Here is a 13,285-nt window from a genome sequence, read left to right as displayed (position 1 = left end):
AGAGGCAGGTACACAGCGGTGAGGAGCAGGTACAGAGCAGGGGGTGGCACAGCACGCCCTGGGGAGCAGCAGGTGCTGTCTGTTCTGCTGGCAACTTGTACTATCCTTGGTCTGTCTCAGCAACTGGTTTCAGTGAGGAACACTTTGCATCTTTCTTTCTGGCTGCAAATGAAGTGTCACCCGAGGCACTTGTGACTCTCTCAACTGAAATAAATGTCTTTAGCTGTGTGACAGAGTTCCAGCGGCACAGCCTTATCCTTCCTGCAGAAGGAGGCTCGAGCAGGGGAGGAAAATAAATCTCCCTAGTGAGAAGCCAGGCAGGCACACAATGAAGGCGTAAATAAGTAACAGGGCTTGCACAAACCCAGAAGGAGCTGATGGCCAACACAAAGGAGCTCACACCAACCTGAGCTGTGGGCAGAGCCCAGACTGCACCGCAGTGAAGCTGTGCTGCTGCTGTGGTCCAAGCGAGCATTACTCTTTGGGCCCTTCGGTGCCCCCAGGGGCTGAGCAGTACAAATGGGCACCTCCTTTCCTCGGGTCCTTTCCTCCCCTCCTGGACATGCAGTGTCTCAAGGGCGGTGCTTCTCTGCGTGCAGAACGGCTCCTTTGGGGGCATTTAAAGCTGCAGTGAATCCCTGTTTTACTCTCTCAAAACATTCCCACTGAGGAAGGAGGAGGCAGAGAGAAGAGCTCTGAGCACTTCTGTCATGGATGGGGGAGATGAGTTGGGCTCAGTTCCCCCTGAGATCCCTTTTTGCCACCCAAAGCCACACAAACAGCCGTGACCGCAGAGCTCTGGGCTCCCTCCTGCCTGGGCTGCAGACAAAGCTGTCACAGCAGAGGCTTCTCACCCTCTTCCTGCCATGATCCATCTGGGAGATGGAGGACCTGACTTGGCAGAGCAGATTTGGTGCCAAGGCTTTGCTCTATAATCTGATTTTCCAGGACGGCTGTGGTCAATAGAGGCAGAGGGAGCAAAGTACAGTGCTGGAGCTAGCAATGGCTCTGTACGATTTTTAGCTTGTCCCCATGCAGCAACGAAGCTGGCACAGGGCATTCCCTGCACAGGGGGAAGGGTACACAGCCTCTCTGGGACCAGCACTGCTTTAGCAAAGAGACTTTGTTTTTCCCCCATCCCCATCACAGCCGATGGTGATGGAAATCTTTAAGAGCTGCGTGCTCAGAGCAAACAAAGCCAGCTGCTTATCGCCACGGCATCGCAGCAACGTGGCACAGGGATGGTCCCTTATTGCAGGTGGCATTGGGGACGTTGCCTGCTGGCTGCTGCTCTGCCAAAGGTCGCACGCTGCAGAGCTCGGCTGCATGCAATGCTGGTGCTTGGAGCCACTCAGCCATGGGAACACAGTGGGAGGAGCAACCCCAGCAAGTTTTTCCCTTTGAGAAAATGCATGTGGAGAGGCAGAGCCTGCTCGCTGCTCTCAGTCATGCCTGGAAATGTTGCTCCTCATATAGTTACAGGAACTAATCAGATAACTGCTGCTGAAATAAGGGGAATGTGTTTGCTAAAAATAGCTTAATGGAACAACACACGCCTGGAGATGCGGCGTGCCTCGGGGAAGCAGGGCCGCAGGATCTGGCAGGCTCTGAACGGGGCCGACAGCAGTCGGTTGTTACTCCCATACATCTCCATATAAGTGGATTTGTTTCTCAAGGCAGCCCATCAGCACAACCCCATTAGGGCCATCAGCCTGAGAGCTCTGCTGCTCTGCAGCACATGCAGGACTGCAGGTCTCTGCCTCCTGACAGACCCAGGCAGAACCTTTCCTGGCAAATTCCAAACCTGTGGTTGAGACCTTCGTGTTCTCCCTTCTGGGGGTGCCTGGCAATGCTCTTCCAGAAGCCTAAGCCTGCTGGTCTCTGTTTCCATCACTGGCTCAGGTGGAGCGGAGCTGTCCCTGTTTCAGAGAGGCTGCAAGGATATGCTCTTCCCACCAGAGACAATGTCAGCTGCCTTAGAAGTTACTCATCTTCTTCACTGGCTGGCCTGGTAGCTGCAGGGAACCTGAAGCAAGCTCCTGCCGTGCTCTGCTTGTGGCTCGGCTTTCTCTGCCATTGCCTATGGCAGAACCTCCAGCCAAGTTTAAGTTCTCCCAGCTGTTTGAAGGCCTGGTATCTCTCCCTGCTTTCTCTGTTCCTGCAGGTGAAGAGCAGACATAGCTCTGACTCCAAAGAGAAGTCACAGAGAGAGAGGACAAACATCACCCGGACGGGAGGCACAGGAGGGCAAACAGGCAAAAGTGACACCATGGTGACAAGGCCAGAACATTGCCCATGGTGCTGTTGTGCAGCAGTGACAAAGAACTTGGGCAAAACACTGAGAGCTCAGCGCTTTCCCTCTGTGCCTCCATGCAAGGGGCCCAGCCCACGCAGAGCTGAGCACTCATTGTTCCCTGCCTGCCACTTACTGTTCCTCCCTCCCCATTGCTCACTTACCTTTGAACACTTCAATCTCATTGCCTTTGTCAGTGTCGCTGGTTTTTAATTGAAATTCCTCAGACATCTCCTCGTCAATGCAGCCCATCAGTTATTTTCGTGTGGGAAGTGATTGTTTTCCATTTGCAGCTGTGAAAGTTAAATTCCAGTGTTTCGCTGGGAGGCTGTTTTTTTTGTCTCTCCATTTTCTTTTATTGCCAAGTCAACTCCTACTTTGCAGACCTCCTTCTTTTGTCTGGCTACTTCTTTGCCTTCTCTCCTCTGCACGGTCCCTCTGTTTCCATCCTTAGCTCACCTCTCTGAGCCCTCCTTCCTCACCAAAGCACATGCATCAAACCCAGCAGTCGAGAGGCTGAGCTCTATCTCTGCTCCCCAGTAGGGCAAGGAACCCATCAGTGCAGCTGCCAACCAGGGGGCACTACTTCCCTTTCTCCCCTTGGAGAGGCACTGATGCCAGCAGCCCAGTGTCACCCACTCACAGCACCCAAGGTGGAAGCTGTCCCCAGAATGAGCAGCACACAGCACACAGGGACCCTGTTGCCCTTGCAGGGCTTTGATCCCACAGCTCCGTGCCCCACACCGTCACCAGCAGTGCTGGGATGCAGCAGTGCTCTCTTGGCACCACCCCATGGGCATCCCTATGGAACCACCATGCTGCACAGGGCCCAGCCCAGCCCTTTGTAACACAGTGGGGCAACCATGCCAGGTCCCAGCAAGTCTGGGCTGGGGCCAGGAAATCAGTTTCCCTTGTGCCAAGACAGCAATGAGCCAAGATTTCGTCCAGCAGAGCACTGAGCGCATGAGAGCCCTCAGCCTGGCTCTGCTCCAGCAGTCGCCCATGAGAGCTTTCAGATGTGATGTCAAGTCAGATGTTCAAAAGTCCTTTGAAATGTGTCCTACAGAGAGAAGGCTGAGTAACAAACCCTCAGCCTCCCAAACAGAAGATACTTCCAATCTGTTTGGTGTATTTCACAGGCATCAAATATTTTAGAAACATCTCAGCTTAAAACAATCTGAGAGAGTTTGCAGTGAGATACAGAGACATCCTGCAATGAGTAAGGTCTGGGGCATGGGTATGATTTCAAAAGCAAGTGTGCAAACATGGCACAGTGTCAGCTTTATCAGTGCATGCACTGTTAGGTTTGCAGCATGCAGAGGAGGGTGAGCAGAAGCTTCCTGCCTTCTTTGTGGTGCTCATGTTCTCAACCCAGCTGAGGCTGTGCTCTGCCAGACCTCAGGGTGTTGCAGAGCACACACAGATGCATAGTGAGTGCAAGAACAGTGGTGCACAGTGCAGGAGAGGCGCAGAGAAATGGAGCAAGCACCTTGACTGCAGGGTGCAGAGATGGTCAAGTCTCTGGATGCAGACAGCACCGTGAGCACTGAGGGGCTGCTTATCCTCTCTAAACACATTCTCCCAGAGATATTATTTGAATTTGGGGTAGGCCTGTGCAAAGCCAGAGGCTGGACTTGATGATCCTCATGGGACCCTTCCAGTTTGGGGTATTCTATGATCCTCTGACATGTGAGTCAGAAAGAGGACAGTCTAAGGGTTGCTTTGTGCTGCACCACTCACAGGACCCCACCACCAGCCCTGAGTCTGATGAACCTGAGCAGATAAACTCTCATAGCTCACTTTTGCACACTGAGTTTTAGGCACCAGGGAGCCAAAGTCACCTGGGGCCAGCTACAGCTCAGTGCTACATGAAGCAATCCTTGGGGCCCTGTAAAACAATAAGCAGCAGTAATGAGCTAGCACAGGGGTGTGCAGAAGCTCATCAAGCTCCTATCCAGACAGTAAACGAACTGCTAAGTGCCAGGGTTGGAAAAGAGACCTTCTGGAGCAAGCCATTTCATTGCTGCTTGCTGTTCTGCACTGTGCCTTGGTCAGAGGGTTCTGCAGCAAGGAGAAGCATCTTTACCTCCCTGATTGGAGCAGAGCTGTGCTCTTGTGTGCCAGGAGATGCAGCTCTGTGCCCGCTTCTCATTCAGCCATCCATCAGAGCAAAGCAGCGTCAGGGTGCTGTTCAGACAGCAAGCAGTATTTATCAGCCCGGATCAATAGCTTCTGTCTTTCTGCTTGTCCTCTCACACACCTGCAGTGATGCTCACCCATGGTCTGAGCTGTCAACAAGCAGCGTTGCTCCAAGTAATTAATAACCTGGGCTACAAAGGTGCAGTGCAAGTGTATTAATAGGGTTTGTTAACGCTTATTGAGGAAAGTTGAGTGTCTCCAATTAACAGAACTCTTGTGAGTTTGGGCAATTGCATTTTTTTGTGGAGCTGACAGTGAATGAGCAGCATAGGCAGCCTAGATCTAGGCACATGAAAGTGCCCTTAACTCTGTGATATAATCAGCTGTGATGGATCCATGCAGCCAGCATTTCCCTGCCACTGCTTACTGCGATTTTACAATTTCCTGCTTTGTTTAAAAGCGTTTCTTCTTTATTGCTGGAAACATCATTTTTGCCAGTAAAGCCAAGGGCTGTACCAAGCTCTGCAAACATTTTGACTGCAGGCAATTTCATTTGCATCAGCTGTCCTTCTGCAATCAGAGGGACTAATCACATCTGAACAGCTGAGCACACGTGGAAACCATCAGGTCTGCCTGCTGAAGGCACAGCCAACTGCAACCAGCCGCAGCCAATTGGAGGCAAAAACACCACTGCCAAGCGACTCCTCCCGGCTGGAGCACACGGTCCTCCTGCCAGCCGTGCTGGGAACAGCCTCAGGCCACCAGCTCCTGCCCTTCCCCAAGGCCCTGTCGGTCCTGTGGGCTTTGAGTGCATTTTTCTGCCTCTGTGCCTTCCGCAGGCTGCCCTCTGGCTTCAGCTTCATCAGCATTAATTAACACAGAGTTGTTTCTTTTGCATCATTGCATTACAAAGGAACAGCTTTTGAACCCTTGTTGAATATATATATATATATATCCCATTTTCTGAAATTTTCAGAGGTGGGGGCACCACCCAGACCTGGCTCTGGGGGTGCCTGGCAACATCACCGACCCCCTGGGAGACATTTATGCTTGTGTGGATACGATCCACGCAGAAAGGCATGTGAAGGTGGTGTGGGCAGGGAACAAGAGGGGAGATGCTTCCCATAGCGCCTGCAGTGGAGAGCGAGCATCTCCAGCTGCCTGCTGCCTGCTTACCCAGCTGAACTTGCCTCAATTATAAACACCAACACCACCGCGGTGCCTCCTGATGGGGCGCAGACATCAGCGTTGCCATAGCAACGAGCAGAGCAGCAGCAATTTGGGGGGGAAGCTGTGCTCGGCCCCTTGGGCATCCCCTGCACCATTCCCTGAACTCCTGTCACTTGGAACTTCAAACCCTGTGGAGAGAGGGATCCTCAAGTTCTGTTTGCTTTGAACGAGTGAGTGGTGAATAAAGCCAGTAGTGCCACCGGTTCGATCCTGAGCTGTGGCTGAAAGCGCTCAGCTCTGGTTTGCATTCAGGCTCCATCAAACGGATGAAAGCGTTCGGTGTGAATAAATTCCCTTCTTGAGCTGAAAACACCCACAAAAAACCATCCAGAAAAAGCCCAACGGGGGCTCGTTCTCATGCAGCTGGAACCCAGCACTGAGCCACGCGTCTCATTGAGAGCACCGCCCCGAGCGCAGCTGGGAGGGCTTTTCTAGGCATCCAGGGACAACCTGGGGGCACCACCCACACATCCCATAGGGCTGCTGGCATGTTGTGCTCATCCTCTGCATCCCGTACCTGGTGAACGTGGATGTGCAGCCGGGAGCCCTCCAGAGGTGGGGATCGCTGCTTGGGTCATCCCGCGTGGGGTTGTGTCGGATTTTAGACACCCTTCGGGTTGTTTTTTTTCCCCAGTTTTTAGGTTCGCGTTTTTGTTGGTTGGTTGGTTGGTTGGTTTGATTGGTGGGACGGGGAGGGGGGGGGCATTAGAAAGCGGAGCAGCAGCTCGGCGGGCGGTTCTAGAGGGCGCCAGGCGTTCACGGACTGCGCCGGGAGCTGAGATTCGGCCTCACCGTCGCTCTGCTCCGGAGCTTCGCGTGGCCCGAAACAAAATCCCATCGGGGAGCGTTGGCAGCAGCCCAGCAAATGAGCGTCCCAGCATCACAGTAGCCAAGCACCTCCATAGCCCAGCAGCCCACCTCCCCAGACACAGGACACCCCCTGCCCACGTTCAGGCTGCCTTGATGCCCCCCCTGCTCACAGCTCACACAATGGGTGCTCCAGAGCCCTCCCTGTGCTACATCGCTGCTGGCTGTGGCACACAGGAGGTTTCCAGGATGGTATTGAATCGACACCGTGGAGTCGGCAACTTCTCTGTTTTTAATTTTCAGCCCTCACTGTGAGGTGTTACATCTAACAGCTGGTGCATGAGGAAGTCTATCTCGGCTGCAGATCCTGATGCTGCCACACCAGCAGGCTGAACCAGCAGATGTGCTTCGTGCCCTTAAGTCAGCTAAAGGGCTCTGCTCAAATAGAAAGATCGAATAGAGGTTGGTGCTGGCAAATATAATATAACATAGGATGAAGTTCTGGCTTTCAGCTGTCCTCTCCCCCAGGCCTTCCAGGCGAGGAAAATATTATGTCTGGAGGAAAGGGAGAGGAGCATGAGGAGGTGGTTGCAGCCATTGGGCTCGTGGATAACAGCTGGGAATGCTTGTGCTGGCTGCAGGGCAGGAGGTGGACATGGGTGGGAGGAGATGGCTCTGCTGGGGTAACTCCAGGTTCCTCCTCATGGGACTGGCCATAGTGTTTCACACTGGCAACCTGTAGGGATGGAAACTACTACTTCCTGCTCAGAGAAAATGGTATCCTTGCTTCCTCTGAAGTACTCATACCCCACATAAAAGAAAACAGCTCTTCCCCCCTGGGTGTGTACTGAGGGCATGCTGTTCTCCTCCTGCAATGCAGAGTATTGGTTAAGCTGGGAAATAAGAGCTACTGCAGACATCCTGGGTGCATTCAGCCTGCATCGCTGGTGGGATGGAAGGGGAGAATTAGCATCCTCTTAGTTGGGTTTTCATTCTAACCCATTAAACAGCATTGGGAAACTCTCCATCCGCCTGCCAGTGAGAGGAACCAGAAAGATTCCTTTCCCACAACACACCTCGCACTGAGCCTCCCCACCCCACAGCATTTTCCACAGGCTGCATTTTAACATCTGTCCCAGCTCAGTGCTGAGACCTTCCTCCAAGACCAAAAATAATAGTTCAGTGTGAACAAATTGCTCTCTTACTACTCAATCACCATTTGCCATCTTCTTGCTCCATTACTTCCCCATTTGCTGCCTGTGTTGCAGCTTGGCAGCCCCACACTGGGGGGAGAGCCCTTAACCTCATTGCATCCACTGGATTACATTAAGGACCTAATCTGATTACCATCCATACACAGGACATTTTCTCCCTGCTGTTATCTTAAGAAATATGGACACCAGTGCAGGAGGTTAGGGAAGAAAAACAGAAAGCAAACTGCAGCTGAGAGAGCAGAAGAAAATACACGGCGGTCACATGAGGAGGCAGCAAAAAATGGAGCTATTTGGGGCATGATGCACCATGCAAAAGATGATGATGTGTCCTTCAAGTCAATTTCAAGTTCAAAAGGCACAAAACGTTTTCCAGAAGTAAATTCTCATATACATTAAGTGCCACGTCAAGGGGTGAAATAAGATGCTGTCAGGCTTCTGAGATAAGGTACGTGTAGCATTTAGATAAGGGAAGCCAGGACTCAGCTAATACAATCTGCTGTCACTCCTTTGGTTTCAACAGGGTGATGCATGTAGCTAAAATCCAGCAGGCTTTTATGGACTTTATAGGATCTGGACCATCATAACAGGCAGAAGAAAGTGAGCAGCTCTGGAGGGACAAGGATGGATGCACTGTAGGACTCATGGGTCAGTCCTTGCTCTCTGGGGAACCCAAAGCATCTGAAGTCACAAAAGTGGCTTAAAAAAATCCCGCAAGAGACACAGACCTGTCCCCACAGCACTCCTCCCCCCACCCAGATGTATCCTCGGGCTCTTCAGGCTCCCACCCTCCTTTTGTTGCCACCCAAAACAACGGTTCTGGCTCCCTGCAGCTCGCACCTTCAGCTGCTTGCAGAGTGTCCCACATCAGCAGACCACGGCTCGGCTCGTACTGTGCACAAGGGCAGTCCTGGGCAGCTCCTGCAGGATGGATACGAGGGCTGAGCCAGAGAGATTTCCTGTGCTCAACTCCGGTGTTACATGCAAATATTTTTAAAAGTGCAAAGGTCTGCGAGAATTAATGCAGTCACGTAAAGAAAGAGTCGATGGGCACCATGTTGAGAGATACGTCTGGACTGACAAATCTCTCCCGGAGAGTGCCTTTGCTGGGCAATTCAGGCGGAGTTGAGCAGCGCCTGGCTCAGCCTGGGCAGGGTTTGTCCCTCCGTTCCCATTCCCTGCCCCAGCCACTTGCTCTGGGAGCGCTGCTCCCCCCAGACCCCTCCCATCGCTCCCAGCAGAGAGCTGCTGCCACTCTTCCAGCCCTCGTACAGCCTACAGCATACATGTGCTGTGTTTACAGTGAGAAATCCCCACCGGGCAGGGGCCAATGACTCTGGTTTCCAAAGTGATGCGGCACTGAAAATGAGCAGCTCAAAAGGAGGAGATCCTTCTGTGTTTTATTCGGGCTTCCTTCTGTCCTCCCTTTGGCTGATGCTCTGTGTGTATCACACATGGTGCAGAGGGCACTAAGCAATTAGGGCTCCTATAAAATTTCCAGCTAACAGTCCTTCTTCCCCACTGCTTACACATGGGGCTGGGCTTGGTTTTGGGGAGACCCTTTGTGAGGATGGAATTCTGCTCCCTTTGTTCATAGCTTATTTTAGCTTTGATTATCTGGGACTAGTCCTCACACCCAGAAGCCTTCAGTGCAAATCCCAGCGGCCCCGTCCTAGTCTGAGCCATGCCCTGTCCCAGTGCCATGGTGTGCAGGGGGCAAGCAGCACGTGGAGCCCGCTGACCTCCGCATAGCAATACAAAGCAGCCCTGCGAAGTACCTGCCTTCCTCACCTTTCTGAACTGCTACTGTGCTGCGGATGCCAAAGACGCGGCTCTTTCAAGATCCAATACCGTAAGGCTGCAGTAGCCTCGGAAGAGGCGCCAGCCCCGGAGCAGTGCCCTCCGTCGGGGTTGCCCCAGCCCGGCTTTCCCCGTTCACCCTTCATCGAGCGCCGCCGAGCGCTCCCCGCACCCGCAGCTTCGCCGCAGCCCGGACCGGGATCGGTGCCGTGGCCGGGCGGGGGCTGCCGCGGGGGCGGGCGGAGGGGCTGGAGCGGCGCCGGGTTTCCGCCGGGCGGGAGGCGGAGCGGGAGGCTGCGGGCCGCGGCCCGGGCGGAGCGCAGAGCGGAGCGAAGCGGCGCGGGGCCGGGGCTGTCAGCGCGGGGAGCGGAGCCCAGGGGCCGGGAGCCGCCGCGGGAGCAGCGCGCACCGCAGCGCCGACGGGAGCCCGCCATGCGCTGAGCCCCGCGGCACGGGAGGAGCGGAGCGGCTCGGAGCGGAGCGCGGAGCGGAGCCGAGCGCGGGGCGCGGCCGGGCCCGGGCCGGGCCGGGGGAGAGGCGGGCCGGGGCCATGCCATGCCCGTAGGAAGAGATGCCTTTTGGAAATGGAGACACTGGAACACAGCGCAAACATGGCGTCCCCGCGGCGCGGCTGCCCCTGTCGGGCTGGTGCCTGCTCTGCTCCCTGCTGTGCGGGGGGCTGGCGGCCGCCAGGACCCCCCCGGCCCCCTCCTGCCAGCCCTGCGCCTCCGACTGTACCTGCGCCGGGGGCCGGCCCGGAGCCGCCTGCATCGCCAACTGCTCCGCGAGGGGCCTGGAGCGGCCTCCGGGCGTCCCGACCGCCGCCACGGCTCTGTGAGTACCGCGGGGCCGGGGATGGGGCTGGGAATAGGGCTGGCACGGAGCGCCGCTTTCCAGCAGTCGTTAACGGCTTTTGCGTGAGTCTACAAGCGGTTTTGTTGGAGATCCGTTGCATGACAGCGGGGACAAACATGGAGCCGGCTGAGAAAAGTTTGGCGTGCGGAGGTGGCAGCGTTAGAGCTGTGCAGAAGTGGCCCAAGTCGTGCAAAAGGGAAACCAGCTCCGGGGTGTGGAACACGCGGGTGCCCAGCAATAGTGGTCGTGGGGATGCATTGGGCTCTGCACCTGAAAAACTGTTTTGGGGTTCGACCCAAACGGAGTGATGCTGTAATGCTGTGTGTGGGTCCCATCTCAGCCGCCCACGGGCACACAGCACACACCAGCCTACAGGCATCGCTCCCCTTGGAGGAAAAGGTGTGCTATCTGGAAATGTACAGGGACACTCATTGGTTAGTGTTTAATTGTGCTTTTTGCACTGTGACTGCATCCGAGAGAGCTGTTGTTCTGCTTTGGGGTTGGGTACAGAGGGAAATAACTGTGTTGTGACGTGAGCAGCTGGATGTGGTTTCAACGCTGCTCTGTTAACAGCAGATTTAAGGGGCTCAATTAACAAGTTCACGTCAAAGTTTGGTGATGAAAGCTCTCAGATGAGATGGGTGATGCTTCTGTCCCAATAGTGACTTTGTTGTTTCAGGGTATTAAGGAGGTGCGTGCCATGCAGTGTATCAGCATGGTTTGCACGAAGAGCCATAAAGTTACTGCATGATGTGAAAAACAGAGTCAGGGGAGGATGGGGAGGGAGGATTGTTTTGAACCTAAATTTGTTTTCTAGAGGGAGTAACTTTTCTTGAGGAGACGAAAGCTGTGAGTGATCGGTGCAGGGGGGATGACACGGTCTGGCATGATGGAAGGATCTCACAGGAGCCGAGTTCTGCTGGGTTTCAGTAGGATGAGGACCTGCTTTTCTGAGTGTCTGCTTTGTACTGTCAGTATAAAAGAAAAAGTATAGGAAAAGTCGCACACAGCACAGCAAGCATTAGGTTACAGATGTAACTAACTTCAGGAAAACACACACAGCTGTAAATCCAGCAGATGAGGCATTTCCAAGTGTTTCCTTACGTGATGTCCTTTGGCTTTTCCAGACAAATCCATGGCTATTTGTTACTGTTGCAGAAAGTCCCCAGCTGGGGGAGGCTCGGTGTCATTTGGGGCTCCCTGATGCTCTTATCTGCTGTCGGCTGAGGTTCCCCTGTGATAGGAGTGCAACGTGTCAGTGCTTTGCTGCTCCCTTCTGAAGGCTGTGACAAAGTTGTTCGTTTGGCTTGTTAAGAGTTTTGGGGTTATGACTGTGTTTTTAGGATTATTAATTTCAAGACCACGTTCTGTTTCAGACTGCTCCACTTCTTGTTTTTCAGAGGAGCTGAGTTGTAGAAGCTCCCATAACGTTCTGGGTGAGGTCCTGTGACACAGGAACAAATTGAAGTTAGCCATAAAGCTTTCACTGGTCCCCTAAATAAAGTGTGGGGAGGGGGAGTCAGCTAAAGGAAGTCAGCTGGAGCTGCAGGCTGGAGTTGGGGAGTGCAGAGTGGCTTTGCTCTGGTGATATTCTGGGGGTGGTAAAGTTGTGCTGCTGCAGCACCTGGATTTCCTTCAGGGTGAAGTTTACTGCCCTGTTCTACCTCTGGCATGAGAGTGAGGGCAGCTGTGCTTACATTGTCGTCATAAGCAGGATGGATGTACAGCTGAATCTGGGTTGGGTGAGGGGGGATTCCGGCTTGTGGTGCAGTTCTGTGATCAGCTTTATCATGTACTTCATGTTCCTTTTCTTGAACACCAACACATAAATGGTGCTTTTAGCAATATACTGCTGGTTCTCTCATTAGAGGAAAAAAAATACACCTCAGCAGCGTATGACTTCTTAATTAGTCTGAAATGAAAACTGCCTTTGAGAAGCAGAGTTCAGGATCCCCAAAGCTCCCAGCTGTGCAGTAGGTGTATGCTGGCTGTTGTGCTGACCACTGTGATCCCATGGCTCTGATGGACAAGGCCTAGAAAACGAGTGTCTCTCAAATGCACGTCACAGACAACAACTTTCAATAAGAGAATGCCAACTTGGGCAGAACCATTTCTGTAAGCACAGGAGCACCTTCTCATGTAGGATATTGCTCAAGCAATACACAGCACTGCTCTCAGTATCTCCAGTCAGCCCTGGAGCTGGGCACCAACTCATCCCACTGCCGCAGCTGAATTCTCAAGCTTTGCATTTCTGAGCTTCTCCAGCTGAGGAATGCTTTGCTCTGATCTCAAGCGCTCTGCTTTCAGGGCGCTGGGTTTTGTTTCATGGTGCAGCTTTACAGTGTTGTGGGATGCTTCTTTTGTTCCCCAGCCAGGAATAAATCTCGTCATGATTTTCTGACTTTCCCTTGCAAACGCTGGCTGTTTCTGAGACACCGTAAGTGTCGTGGCAGTTTTGGAGTGGAGATAAGAATCGCTGTTTGTAAGGCTGTGGAAGTGAAACTCCCTTATTTTTCCTTCATTAATGCGGAGCTGTATCAGAGGGGCTGCTGAAGCTTTGCAGATCTGAGATTGTGACTTTCATCTAAAACCCAGCGGAGTGTTTTTGTAGACTTGATGGTCAGCCCTGGGGTTACGCTGCCCAAACCTAAGGATAAACAGATTTTACAACCTACAGACTGTGCTATTAGAGATCAGAGGAGCTGGCAGTGATTAGTAGGTGCTGGTAGTGTTACATGAAAAGCTTTCCCAAGGCTCAAGGTGTCTTCAGAAGCTATTGGAGAAAAAAAAAAATAATCCAATTAAACCTGAAATCCAGTGCAGGTATAACCACAAACAGTGGAGTGTCTGTACTGTGATGTCCAGCCCACAAAGGGGAAATAGATTAAGTTAAAAAAAAAACCCTTAACTTGGAGTGCCATTCTCATAAGAAGCCATATCCCCAGTGAAA

At 53.1% G+C, this 13,285-nt stretch overlaps 1 protein-coding gene across 1 annotated transcript in view; it reads left to right on the top strand.

Moving 5' to 3' along the window:
* Positions 1 to 9,773: 9,773 nt before the first annotated feature.
* Positions 9,774 to 13,285, top strand: part of PKD1 (polycystin 1, transient receptor potential channel interacting) — an 82,989-nt gene continuing 79,477 nt past the window's right edge. The window contains exon 1 of the mRNA XM_072349561.1: positions 9,774 to 10,314. Within this exon, the coding sequence (XP_072205662.1) occupies positions 10,052 to 10,314 (263 nt within the window). The 5' untranslated portion in view covers positions 9,774 to 10,051. The remainder of the gene's footprint in view (positions 10,315 to 13,285) is intronic.

This window comes from Excalfactoria chinensis, chromosome 14 (assembly GCF_039878825.1).
Source record: "Excalfactoria chinensis isolate bCotChi1 chromosome 14, bCotChi1.hap2, whole genome shotgun sequence".
Lineage (NCBI taxonomy): Eukaryota > Metazoa > Chordata > Aves > Galliformes > Phasianidae > Excalfactoria > Excalfactoria chinensis.
The sequence above is the reverse complement of the archived record's forward strand: the minus strand, read 5'-3'. Positions and strand labels throughout refer to the sequence as shown.